This window comes from Macrosteles quadrilineatus, unplaced genomic scaffold (genome assembly GCF_028750875.1).
Source record: "Macrosteles quadrilineatus isolate MER2022 unplaced genomic scaffold, UCM_ALF_1.0 Scaffold_3__2_contigs__length_128488019, whole genome shotgun sequence".
NCBI lineage: Eukaryota > Metazoa > Arthropoda > Insecta > Hemiptera > Cicadellidae > Macrosteles > Macrosteles quadrilineatus.
Genome location: NW_026542596.1, coordinates 110,931,997 through 110,944,697, shown reverse-complemented (window position 1 = coordinate 110,944,697; position 12,701 = coordinate 110,931,997). Strand labels below are relative to the sequence as shown.

Sequence of the window (12,701 nt, the reverse complement as noted above, 5' to 3'; positions counted from 1 at the left end):
CTTAGTAGAGTTACAAAATAATAGACCTGCTGTTTGTCCTTCTGTGGTATATTGGATATTTCCTGCAAAGTTTCAGCTCAGATGGTCCAGTAGTTTTGAAGCGTAGACCCTATCGCAATGTGACTTACTCACAAATATCCAAACGTTCACATTTTATAATACTAGTAAAAAGATAGGAAAATTCAATATATTCAATCTAATCTATGATAATACTTATCCTGGAATAATATGTCCAGTTTTTTCTCATACTGTATTAGCACGTAAGTGTATAAACCTATGGACGAAATAGTAGTTTACGCAACGATTGCGTTAAGTGAGTCTTTACGACACGAGTAGAAAATTTAAGGCACGAGCCTTGGCGAGTGCCTTAAAAACTTCTACGAGTGTCGTAAAGACTATTAACGCCAGTTGCGTACACTACTTTACCTACGACCATTTTTTAATTACTATCAATCTGGATTTAGTTACTAACAATCACTACTGATAACTTTTTAGAGAGGTTATGTTTTCGTGTATTGTCATTGCCACTGAAAGTGATGCAACGACTTGTTGTATAATCAGCTGATTTCCTGTAATTACGTGTTTGTTAAACTTCGTTAAATATTACATTGCTAGCAGCATTCTTACCATAAATAATATTGTATCAGGTACAATTCGGCAAATATTTCATTTATTTTTGGACTTCCACCAACTTAATTAAGAATACGCGAGTATCAACATGAACAAGTCGGATCAACAATTAAATTGGTCAACTGATCAGCTGATCAGCTGATTAGTTGACGTTCGAAGCATTACAATTTTAATTCTTTTCTCTCAATACTTGAACCTCATTGGTCCATTACCTGTGTTGATATGAGGAAAACTATGCTGATATGAAATGAAACTATGCTGATATGAAAGTAAACAGCTGTAAAGTGAAACTTTTCAATTCTAAGAACTGGACTGAAATGGCTACTTTAAAAAACGGTCGTAGGTAAAAACTTTATCATAATATATTATGTATACACATTTACCTTTAATAAATAATGTTCTACCTTTAGTAGAACTTCAATGGAAACGTCCATTTGATACATACCAAACACAATATTACTTTGAGGAAAGACGCAAACCTAAAACAATAGGACTTAAGTGGACTCAGATGTTCTAAAGCTTACCTGGTGGCTTTCAGGTAATGATCCTGGCTAAATAAAAGGATCAGCTGGTCTTATACAGTATCCTTCATCTCTTTTGTTTTTACTCATCACTCTTAATAAGGTTGACTTTGGATTTTGAAAGTAAACTTCTCATCACCTGTTCAAAAGTTTTTTTTTTCGTATGTTTTATAACACTTGAATACGTTGGTGTCGTCTAAATTATTCTGTTTTGTTGTATGTCAGAGGACAAGAAATAACATAAACATATCGATACGTTTAGTTAATCGATGTATGTATCGATATATGTTAATTGATTAATGCATTTCTTATCGTTTTATATGTAGATTTCTTATAATTTTACCAACTTAAATTGTATTTAAGATGGTAAAATTATAAGAAATACAGTATAAACCATAAAGAACTCTACATAATATACCAGGGCGTATCATGCAATTGTTTTCTGTTTTATTGCTTATTTATTATCTACTTTTATTTTTTTTACTAAACAACTAAAGACTACCTGACATGTTAACTTACACATGTTACTTGACATGTTGTAAGTATACCTGACATGTCGTTCTTCTGAAATATGAGGAATTACAATAAGAATAGGTATAATTAAATCACGGAATAATCTACGAAGTTCAAACGATTAGGTGTCCAATTTAAATAAAGAAACCTTAATAGAGTATATGGTGGTAAAATTCCGTTAACTAACCCCCTGATCCTTAAAATCCAAATCATAAATTAGTAATCACAAAAGAGAAGATTATTCAACGATGTCCTCCGCGAATAAAAAATTTTCTACAACATCCATTTAGATGGGATGTCTACTTTAAGATGTAAAGTAAATATCACCATCAAACGGTTGAATGTTAGTAAACTGACAAAAACTGCTCCAACTCAATAAATAAAGTATGTTTCGGGGATTGTGTGTAGCCAGTACTGTATTTCACCAGTTCGTGAAATACAGTTTGGTGAAAAAAAACCGCGACCATCTCCTGAGGGCTTAAGATTCGTCGGTCTCTTTGACCTTGAAAGCCGTCTAGATTAACGCATCGTTGCAAATGTAACCAAAGCTAAACCCTTATACGCTATCCATATCCAAAGCTAAACCCTTATAAGCTATCCGTATCCAAATCTAAACCCTTATAAGCTATCCGTAACCAAAGCTAAACCCTTATAAGCTATCCGTAACCAAAGCTAAACCCTTATAAGCTATCCGTAACCAAAGCTAAACCCTTATAAGCTATCCATAACCAAAGCTAACCCTTATAAGCTTCGTAACCAAATCTAAACCCTTATACGCTATCCGTAACCAAATTTAAAACCTTTAAGCTATCCGTAACCAAAGCTAAACCCTTATAAGCTATCCTTAACCAAATCTAAACCCTTATAAGCTATCCGTAACCAAAGCTAAACCCTTATATAAGCTATCCTTGCATATAGAATTACGATTTCAGTCAAAATTTCTAACCAGACTTCACTCTTTCCCAAAGATTAAAAGATTTAAAGATCCAACCCATACCAGGTGTTATTCGTGGTGGGAAAGTAAACATGGATTGTTGTCGTGTGGCACCTGTATATAGCAACAATACTACCCCCTCCCCCACCCTACTAGGCGCGTGTGACAGGGGTGGGGGGTGCGTTCACACGTCGCACGCCCGTGCCATCCCCCCTCCCTCCCCCACCCACTCTCACCGGGGAATACAGGCCACATGCAAATAATTGCATTACCCATCGCCGTTTTCGGGGTTTCTGCGTCATTGATTCTCGATTTATTTTGATATTCTGATTGCCCCGGGTGTTTTGCCGCTCTATCAATGACACTCAAGTGGATTAGGTCGAGTAAATGGTTTTGTGAGGATTCCATTCCATCTGTGTGATTTGGGGTGTAAATTATGCGGAAGTATTAGTTACGGGGTTTTAGGAGGAATATAAAAGTTATAGTAAAGTCAAATCGTATACAATGTATCAGTGGATGGCATGTTTAGTCGATGTTGTGAATACCAGTGAACACTTTGTTCGGTGATTTTTTTTGTCCTAGTCCATAATTGTTTTTCTCATTACGTCAGGCTGGACAAAGGGGTTGCGGCAATATCACTTTGATAAAATTTATTGGTAATTGGGCAGGATTTGAGGACAGTTACCTCCCCTGGCACTGGTTTGGAAATTGACTTTGGATACGAAGAAGATTATTGTTTCTTGTTCATGCGCACTGATTTTTACTGCGCTAATTTTTACTGTAGGTCATTTATTTATTTACTCATTCCGGCGAACAACGCCTTTTTACAATAATATATACACAATATACGTACATGATTTTACAAATTTTCACAAAACATGTTGAACTTATAGTCCATGTATGAGATGACAGACACAAATCATTACGGTTAAATAACAAAGTTAACAAGTAGCAAGTAACAATAGTGATTATTAAACTAACAAAAGACTGTTCCGAGTTGGCAATCTTTAAGAGACAAAACAATAACAGCAAACTAAAACACATAAGACAATAAAATTTAAAACTTTAGCAACAAAAAGAAAACAAGACAATATTCCTAATTGCCAAGAGGCCATTCTTTTATCCTAGGGTAAATACCAAACTAGATTACTTAATTTAGTATAAAACAAAAAAAAAATTGCAATAAACAAATCCCTTTATTAAATTAAACTATGGTACATAGTAAGATAGGGAAAATTAAGTAACACAGAACAAACCAGAACACACTATGCATTATGTCAAACAGAAACATACTTTAAAATTGTCTTCATTTGCTTTATAAAGGTGAAAAATTTGTCAGAATCTATATTTGATTCCTTGTATAATTTACCTAACTATAGAGATAGTCATTTGATTTACTTATCAGTGCTGGAATTGAGGTTAGTAATATTTGGAATAATACAACATCAACCAAAAATAAACTGTTTTTTTTTTTAAATTACGGAAAATATTTCAAGCTATTTCACAGCAACAAAAACAGAACTTTGAAACATATGATTGTCTAAATTATTGTAATTGGAACAGCTGGTACCTTGTTTGTGTTAATTAACCTAAAAAGACACGTTATAATTCCAAGTTATTATGAAACCACCTTATATCTGCCTCTCATTTAAAACTCGGAACATTCTCTATAGGATTAGTAAAACGTTCAGTTTGTTAATTATTGTTCTATGCGGCATCTACCTGGGGTTGGTTTTCCACTCTTTTTACCACCACGAGTTCATCCTTCACGACTTGATAATCACACTGTTCGACGATTTGTATAAGAACCTTGTCTCGGTTGGTGTCTTGATATTTCTTTTGGCTTTTGTGTGTTTCAAACTCAACGACAACGTTAGGAATCAGCCGACGAAGTAAGTTTACTAAAACTATTTGTACATTTAAAATTATATAGGAAATAGTTAGTTAGATATAACGTCTATGGGGTAAACTTCCGTATTTGTTGGCACACACGACTGAATGAAAATATCGATCGATGTATCGATTATTCGATATATCGTTTGGTTAGTTAGATAAGGTTAACCTAACCTAACCAAACAATATATCGAATGAAACAATTGAAAAATCGATATTTTCATTCGGTTGTTTGTGCCAACAGACACGGAAGTCTAACCATGTAAAGAAATAAAATAAGATAGGACATAATGTTACCTTTGCCATGGCTTTTGTTGAATTATTTCGACCGATCATCATACGATAACTTAGATCATCTCACGCAATTCTATACTCACCCTTTAGGCTATTATATCTAGCTTAAAATATGCACCAAAGTTCGTGACGCGGTGAAAGAATCGAAGCTAAACATTCCTTAGATCAAATTAGATTTTCCTTTAGATTAAATTATCCTTATGAGATCAGTTTGCTAACAAATTTGCAGGTCGAAGATGTATAAAAACATAGTTTTCCTACAAAAAAATATAATCAGTCATGACACAATATGTCATCACCCGTCATAAAAATATGTCTAAGGCTTACAGATATAGATTAAACACTCTATTTTAAATTTGGTTGGCCCTTATAGATCATCTAAAGAGAATTTTAAGGTATATTTCTGTCCTGTAAATACAAAATGGGTTTTAAGGTTGTCTTATTTTTCCTGTTACTTTTCATTAACTAAAACTTGAGACTTGATATCGTGCACTAATTTTAAACTACCGGTATTGCTTAGCCTAAACTGGTGGTGTAACTAGAATGAAAATGCACACTGAAAAATAGCCTGCCCCTGAATAAAATAACAAGACTAGTCTACATCAACGCACTCAAGCGACACCGGACATAAAACTTACAATCCAGACTCGGAGGCAATCATTTTGTTAACAGCCTTGTAGCATTTGTGGGTAGTTAACCATGCGTGTACATTTTCATAAATCGATTTGACCATGATACAAGATTTCAATTTTGTAGTTCAAAAAAGGTTTATAAAATGACTAGCTGTACCCGCGGGCTTTGCCCCGTTTAACTTCATAAGTGAGCTCGTTTGCATGGCTCAATCACGTCCTGGTTGAAGTTCGTTCGCTACGCTCACTCACCTTTACGTTAGAGCTCGTTCGCTGCGCTCACTTGCCTTCAGGTTAGCTCGTTCGCTACGCTAACTCGCTTCCAGGTTGAAGTTCGTTCGCTACGCTCACTCACCTTTTGGTTGCAAATTAGCTGTTGTCATAAATAAAAAAAAAAAATAGTACTGCACCCTGTTGGTAATCCTTGTAACTTTAATGCTATTGAACATCATAGAACAGAACCAACTTGTTTAATTGAAACAGCTGTTAAGATTCATTAATTCCATTTAAACATGAGTACTCATAAGGTTAACATGGGAAACTCCAGAGCCACTGGGGCGGTGCCCGAGAGTCCGATCAGGATAAAAACAGCTTAGTTTTCCTATTTAATGCCTAAAGAATCAGTGTACCAAATTTCAGCCTCCTAGGTAAATGGGAAGTGGGAGAATTAGTGATGAGTGAGTGAGTCAGTGAGGGCTTTGTCTTTTATATATATAGATACTGCCCCAACCTGTGATCAGAACATGTAATTTGTTAAACAAACATAAATACTTCGTAAGGAATACAATTTTAATTTAACTCGCGTAAACACATTCACTGGATAATCCTTACAAGCCTATTTTTTAACTAACAGGTAGATTCTTTTAATTTTTAATTTACCCTACCAACATTGCCTCAAGTCTGTACGTGGGACGTGTAAAGTAAAGCAAGGGGCGAGCTTGACACAATACACGAACCTGTTGCGGAAAAGGGGTGCGAATCAGCTGTGCTCTCTGGCATGAATCAGCTGTGCTCTCTGGTGCGAATCAGCTGTGCTCTCTGGCGCATATCATCTGTGCTCTCTGGCACGAATCAGCTGTGCTCTCTGGCACGAATCAGCTATACTCTCTGGCTCGAATCAGCTGTGCTCTCTGGCACGAATCAGCTATACTCTCTGGCACGAATCAGCTGTGCTCTCTGGCACGAATCAGCTATACTCTCTGGCTCGAATCAGCTGTGCTCTCTGGCGCGATTTAGCTATACTCTCTGGCACGAATCAGCTGTGCTCTCTATGGCATGAATCAGCTATACTCTCTGGCACGAATCAGCTGTGCTCTCTGGCACGAATATCCTAATCACAGGTTGTCGCACAACTAACACACAGTAATTTAAGATACTTCTTTAACAACCAATTTGTTTTACATTCCATTACAATATCTGTTTCACACACTCTAGCCACTCCATTTCCCGGAGCCATCATGTGTGGACGGCGCTCTCCCTCGTCTCTCTATCAGCTAGTGTCTGCTGTGTGTCTCTCATGAGTACTGTGGAGAAGGTATTGGATACTGAGGTAATGTCAGTTAGTCACCTCATGTAGACTTGTATAGCAGGGTCCGTAAACTGACATGCAGTCCTCAGGAGAGTATGCGGTTGAAAGGCTGGAGTTTAGTTATTATCTGCGGATAGTTTGGCTATGTTCATCGGTTTTATTCATAGCTTAACAATATTACTGTAATATTTCCTAGTATCAAGAACTAAATTGAATCTTTATTGTCAGCTAGTGGACAATATTGGAGCAATTAAAACATAAAATTGTTCTTAAGCTAGAAATAGTATATGTATCCATATGTCACAGTCACAATTAAGCCCATTACCCAAACTCGATCGTTAGACTTGGGTTCGTGGCAGAAATCATTTGCCCTAGTGATGTCGTATACAATTCCGATTTATTTTGAGCTATTAAATAAATACTCACTGTGCACAATACTATAATGCTTTAAACATATTTACACTAAATATTTTGAAATAGTAATTTCGAAAAAAATGTTGAAGAATTCACTTTCCGAGATTTGTGTGTATTTTTACTTGAGTGGTTTACTAGCTTTCGCAAGGGTTATATGTACTAGTGTTATGTTTGGAAAATTCTGACTTGAGAATAGGATCAGATCAGATCTAATATATTTAAATTGTGTGAACACTAATAACAAAATAACATGTCTGCAATCATTTGTAAAACAAGAACTAACCATTGTTGAGATGTAGAAGAATAAATATTCTTAGAACAGCCAGAATATTTTGGATCGCTTAGTAAATTTTCCTTTTGACCCTCTCCTAGGTTGGACCCCGACTCAAGTACGGCATGTCTCGGTACATGACCACGCCTTCATGGAGCTCCGCCCTGGACCAACTGCAGAACTTCCTGGAGTGCTGCGGAGTCCAAGGACCCTCGGACTGGTACAATACTACTTGGATACCTCTGGAAAAGCTTGGCAACACCAATGTGGATTCAGAGTACGGTAAAAGTGTGGTAAAGAAAATCGGAGATATATTTTTAGGACGATTCATTCTATACCTGTTGAAATTAATATCAGATTAATTTAATACAGCAGAAACCTCACCGAGTTTATGTTAACTTGGTTAGCAACACAAATTTGAACATTTGATCTTGAAAAGAGTTTTTTTTTGTAATTTTAAGTTTTTGGCCCTGAATATATTTGTATTTTTTTGTATGTATGGTTTAGGTTAAACAAGTGTAATTACTAAAATAATGTTTGACACAAATAGGAACGTAGGACGTAGTTTATTTCTATTACATACAAAATAGGTTATTAACATTTTTAAAGTAAAAAAATACGGTCAATAAACTGAATGTTTAGAGTGACCAATTCGTTGTGTTGCCATCAGACCAAATGCCATGAGTTGATTTAAATTCTGGAAAAAAATATCCCATGTTAGTTTGTAAAATAACTAGTATGCCTCCCATAGAAAAGACTAAATCAAAACACCGGTAACATTATTGGCGCGGTAAGATAATACCTTTTACCTAAAACCAATTTGTCATTGTCATCCAACTTCGTTTTGAGTGACGTGTTCGGAAAACTCTGTTATATCCCTGGGACGGTAAAACCCGTTATATTAGTTGTATTCAAAAACACATCTAGAATACATTGATAAAACTTGTGTGAAAGTGTATTTGTTTTTTGCAGTAACAACGATTATGTTTGTGTTCTATGATTTTACACATTATAGTCATTACCTATCACATTATAAATACTTCTACATTCAGTTTATATTCTATATTTAGTCATTTAAACTTCATGCAGTGGCTGAAACGAAAGCCAAGTGATGAATTTATCTAATAAATCATTTAAATTAGAAAATTTTTAATGGTAGAATCAACAGAACTACTATGAACTGTTAAGACTCTTTCCATTACAAAATTGAAGACTTTAATTAAACAACCATCTCTTTATCTGCAATCTGCAATGCTCAAGCTTTCCGCAGCTACAGACTGGGTATCAGGTAAAAGCTGAAACTAGAAACTCCTAAAACTTTAACTAGAGAAGTATACATAATAACTGAACACAACAAAAAAACACTAAAGCAAGTTTCATAAATCTACTACTACAGTGTTTAAAGTTGCCCAGAAAGGTAATAAAGGCTGGCCCAAAGAAGGAGTTTATCATGCCGAGCTCTTACCTCAACCATCTCATGATTGGAAATTGATAATTGATGACTTTAATACTTTAAATACTTTTCAATGACCATCTGGAAGCAAAGCTTTAGCTTAAGAGGATCGTTGAGGTATCATACTGCCACAGGCTCTCGCTCAGGGACTAGGGTTTTGTCATTCATGACCCAATTCAATCCCAATGTTTGCCCTAGTGATGGGTTAATCAGACTTTACTTGTCTAGACTGGTGCGGGCCACTGGTCGTGTCCTGGTGCCTCTGGTCCCCTCTAGTTGCTGCAGGACTTCCTCCCCGGACTGTGGACATCTACCTTGGCTGAACGACAAGACCAGGTCCTTGGCAGACATCAGGCTCGCAGACCCTTCACTGCTGTATTCAGCTGGATGCGAGGAGAGCATCAAGAACAACCTTGCTTGGGACTTGCTAGTCTTCAAGTTCATCTTGATGGTTGAAATCTTGCTTCAGGTTAGTCATGAAGTTGTTAGGTCTTGCTTGAAAGTGCTGTGAATATTGTTTCACCTACATTTCTTCTAAATATCAATAGTAAATTATCTTTAAGAGTATTATAAAAATGTATCATCAACTTATAGTCTGTACTCTCAGGTTCAAAACAATTATGTGTTGAGTTCGACGATGGTAAGTATATACGCAGACAATATGTCTAGTCGGGCGTTAGTGGTCCGAGTAATAGAGATGTGAACATAATGTTCGCAGATAAGTAGAAATCATTAAGGATTTCAGTCCTTGATCGCTTGAGTTTGTAACGTCAGCAGCATCGTTATATTACGGATATTTCTAGGCTATTTTCTAGTCTCAGGTCACGGTCACTTTGAGATTGGTTAAGTAAGAGGCGGAAACTCCTTTTTAGAGGCCCGTGTTCAAATTCTACCAATACCCGATTGTTATGTTTTAACTGTGTGGTAAAACCGGTAAAACCTTAACCACACCACACCTTAGTCCACCTTTATTCTGTAATAATGTAGAAAAGCAAACAGTGATTTACTTTAGTAAATGATAAACTATACATGTATTGGAGGTCTTCCCCTGTCCCCTACTAATAGCAGCAAAATGAAATATAAGGGTGAATAGTCTGGCTAAATCTTCAATATGGTGGGGCCGGTTAGCGTGAGAATATTATAGTAAATCTACCATCTACACATGTGTTCAGATTCCTACAACCTGTTGATGTTTAGGCAGTGCTCGTGCTGGTCGGTAGATTCCTCTACTCCTCCACACTCAACAGTGTCATGTTGGGTCGACCTGAGGGCTCCGCCCCCGGCTGGTTGGTCGGTCCTCGACTGTTCAAGAGGAAAGACCGCTTCGGCTACCTTCAGGACTACGACCAAGTGAGCTCAGGGTTTCTTTCGATACCAGCCTTATTTTGAAATATCTGACAAGGATACATTTAGCTCAAAGTATTCTAAAAATACCCATATGGAAAAGTGTTTGTTAGCGTAGTAATAATTTTAAACAATGGGACTAGGACCATTGTACTTTTTTATGGTCTACAGAAGCCAAATAACTGTTCCCTTACGTGACAGCCTCAGTTGTTATATTGTTTATATACACAATTAAAAAATCAAAATAGTAACAAAACCCAGCTTGGAAAGCCAATTAAATGCAAGTCTAAACCCAATGCTTACCAAGAAAATAAATATGCTAAGCGCAATACATTGTCCCCGTGATATCCTTTTAGGGAATCAATCAATTTAATCAATTGCGTCCTTACTTTATGCATATTTATGAACAAACCTAAGTACTCGTAGAGCCAATAGTCTTACTTTCATACTAGAGGTGTTTAAGCGTAAGCTTCTATGAACCTTTTCCGGTCCAAACTTAGGTTTAAGACTTTTTAAATTTGTTGGATTTGTATGTGTATATTCATGAGAGGAAATTATGTTGCGCGAAAATCAAAATAGATCCTGTACCTGCTTTAGACTATTGCATTCTCGGCCAGTTTAATTCGGTTTCGCTGTATTTAAAACAAATGGTTAAGCAATTTTTACATAGTATATTTTTTAACACATTCTAATTGATTTTATCTTGTAAGATAAAAGATAAAAAATGGGTTATTTTAGTTATTGTTTTACCAAATAACTTTATGCTTTAGAGATGTCAACAAATTGAAACGGGAGAACCCGATGAAGATCCTTCAAACAAAATAAGATGGAAGTGTTTGTCAAAAATTCGCTGCAGAAAAAGTGACAAGGACGCCAGCTCCGAAGCCGATGGAACAGTGACTTCAGGAGGTAAAAAAATACTTGAATCACCTTGCCTGAAAAAACTAAAATCAACCAAGTGTGTTTCTAAATTGAAAGAAACATATGCAAAAAGGTTCAAGAGGGGGGATAACAAACAAGGAAAGAACACAGCATACTCTGAAACTGTAGAGTCCGAAACTGCAGTGGATAAGGATGAAAATGAAAGTCAAATGACTGACTTTGAAATAGAAGAAATGCCAATAAGTGGGTCCAAACGTAATTCAAAGAAAAGTCCAGATGGTGGGAAAAGGATGAGAACCGGTGGAGATCGAAACAATAAACGCACTTCTGAACTCGAAAAAACTTTGAGGAAAAGATTAACTGAAGATTTACTTGAAATTCAAAATGTTTATCGGGACAATCGTGACACAGACGTGTTTGAAACAAGGACAAATCTTTCATCTCCGTTCTGTCGGGACTCAAACAATCGTGAATTTTCCAAAGGAAGAGACCCGATGAGAACTATAGAACACTCGAAGAAACCTAAAAGACAATTATCCGTTGAGGTCAATGACTTCAAAAAGAGAAGAGCTTTATTTGAAAATGCTAATAAATCAATGAAAACCGTTTCTCCATCAACACATAAATCTTTGTCTTCGATAGACCTAGAAGCTGCTGGAAGTACAAAGTCAGGCTCCACAAGGGGCACTTTAGGGACAGAAAGAACAGTTTTCAGCTCTGGTAAAAACAAAAACAATTCACGTCCTGTGATTCTGAGGAACTATCCACCTCTTTCTCCGTTAGATTGATTTGATTGGCAGGCTCAGATCTACAGAGGTTGAGTGTTGTTTTCAATGAATTAAACTCTGCCGTAAGCCGTACGGTTTGAGTTTACATCGCGTTATATTGATTGCTCATCCAAATGTGTGCACATACAAAATCAAACGCGTAATAGTCATTCTAGGTAGTTCGTATTGTGAAGCTTAAGGAAAAATAAAATTAAATTTGTTGTTTTGAATTTGTATGACAGTTCTTTGTAAATCACATGAGAAAATAAATCTATTACTACTTTATTAAGGGTTTTATTCATCATGTTTTCCATTTAAAGTAATACAGGACATTTTTGTTTTGTGGTTGGGGAACAAATAAATAAATGTTACAGTGTTATTCATGTGATGTTTTCAAGACAATTTAATAACAGAATCTGTATACAAATGTCCACATTCGAGATTTTTTAACGTTCAGTTTGGATTTACCTAATGTGTAACCATATTCCTTGGATTTTAGGCCTACAAATTATTTCGTGTATTTTTTTTTTAAGTTAATTATCAATATTTTTACCTTTTTGGTAGCCTAAGGTGTCCAAAATTCTTATCTCCTGCGAGACGCGTTTCGCATTAATTACAATGCATCTTC

At 36.0% G+C, this 12,701-nt stretch overlaps 1 protein-coding gene across 1 annotated transcript; it reads left to right on the top strand.

Annotated features, from left to right (window-relative positions):
- Nucleotides 1-7,734: 7,734 nt before the first annotated feature.
- On the top strand, nt 7,735-12,325 carry LOC128990710 (uncharacterized). The gene is made up of 4 exons (XM_054413239.1): nt 7,735-7,904; nt 9,309-9,549; nt 10,278-10,430; nt 11,195-12,325. The coding sequence occupies exons 1-4, from the start codon at nt 7,753-7,755 to the stop codon at nt 12,092-12,094; spliced, it is 1,446 nt and encodes a 481-aa protein (XP_054269214.1). The 5' UTR covers nt 7,735-7,752; the 3' UTR covers nt 12,095-12,325.
- Nucleotides 12,326-12,701: the final 376 nt, after the last annotated feature.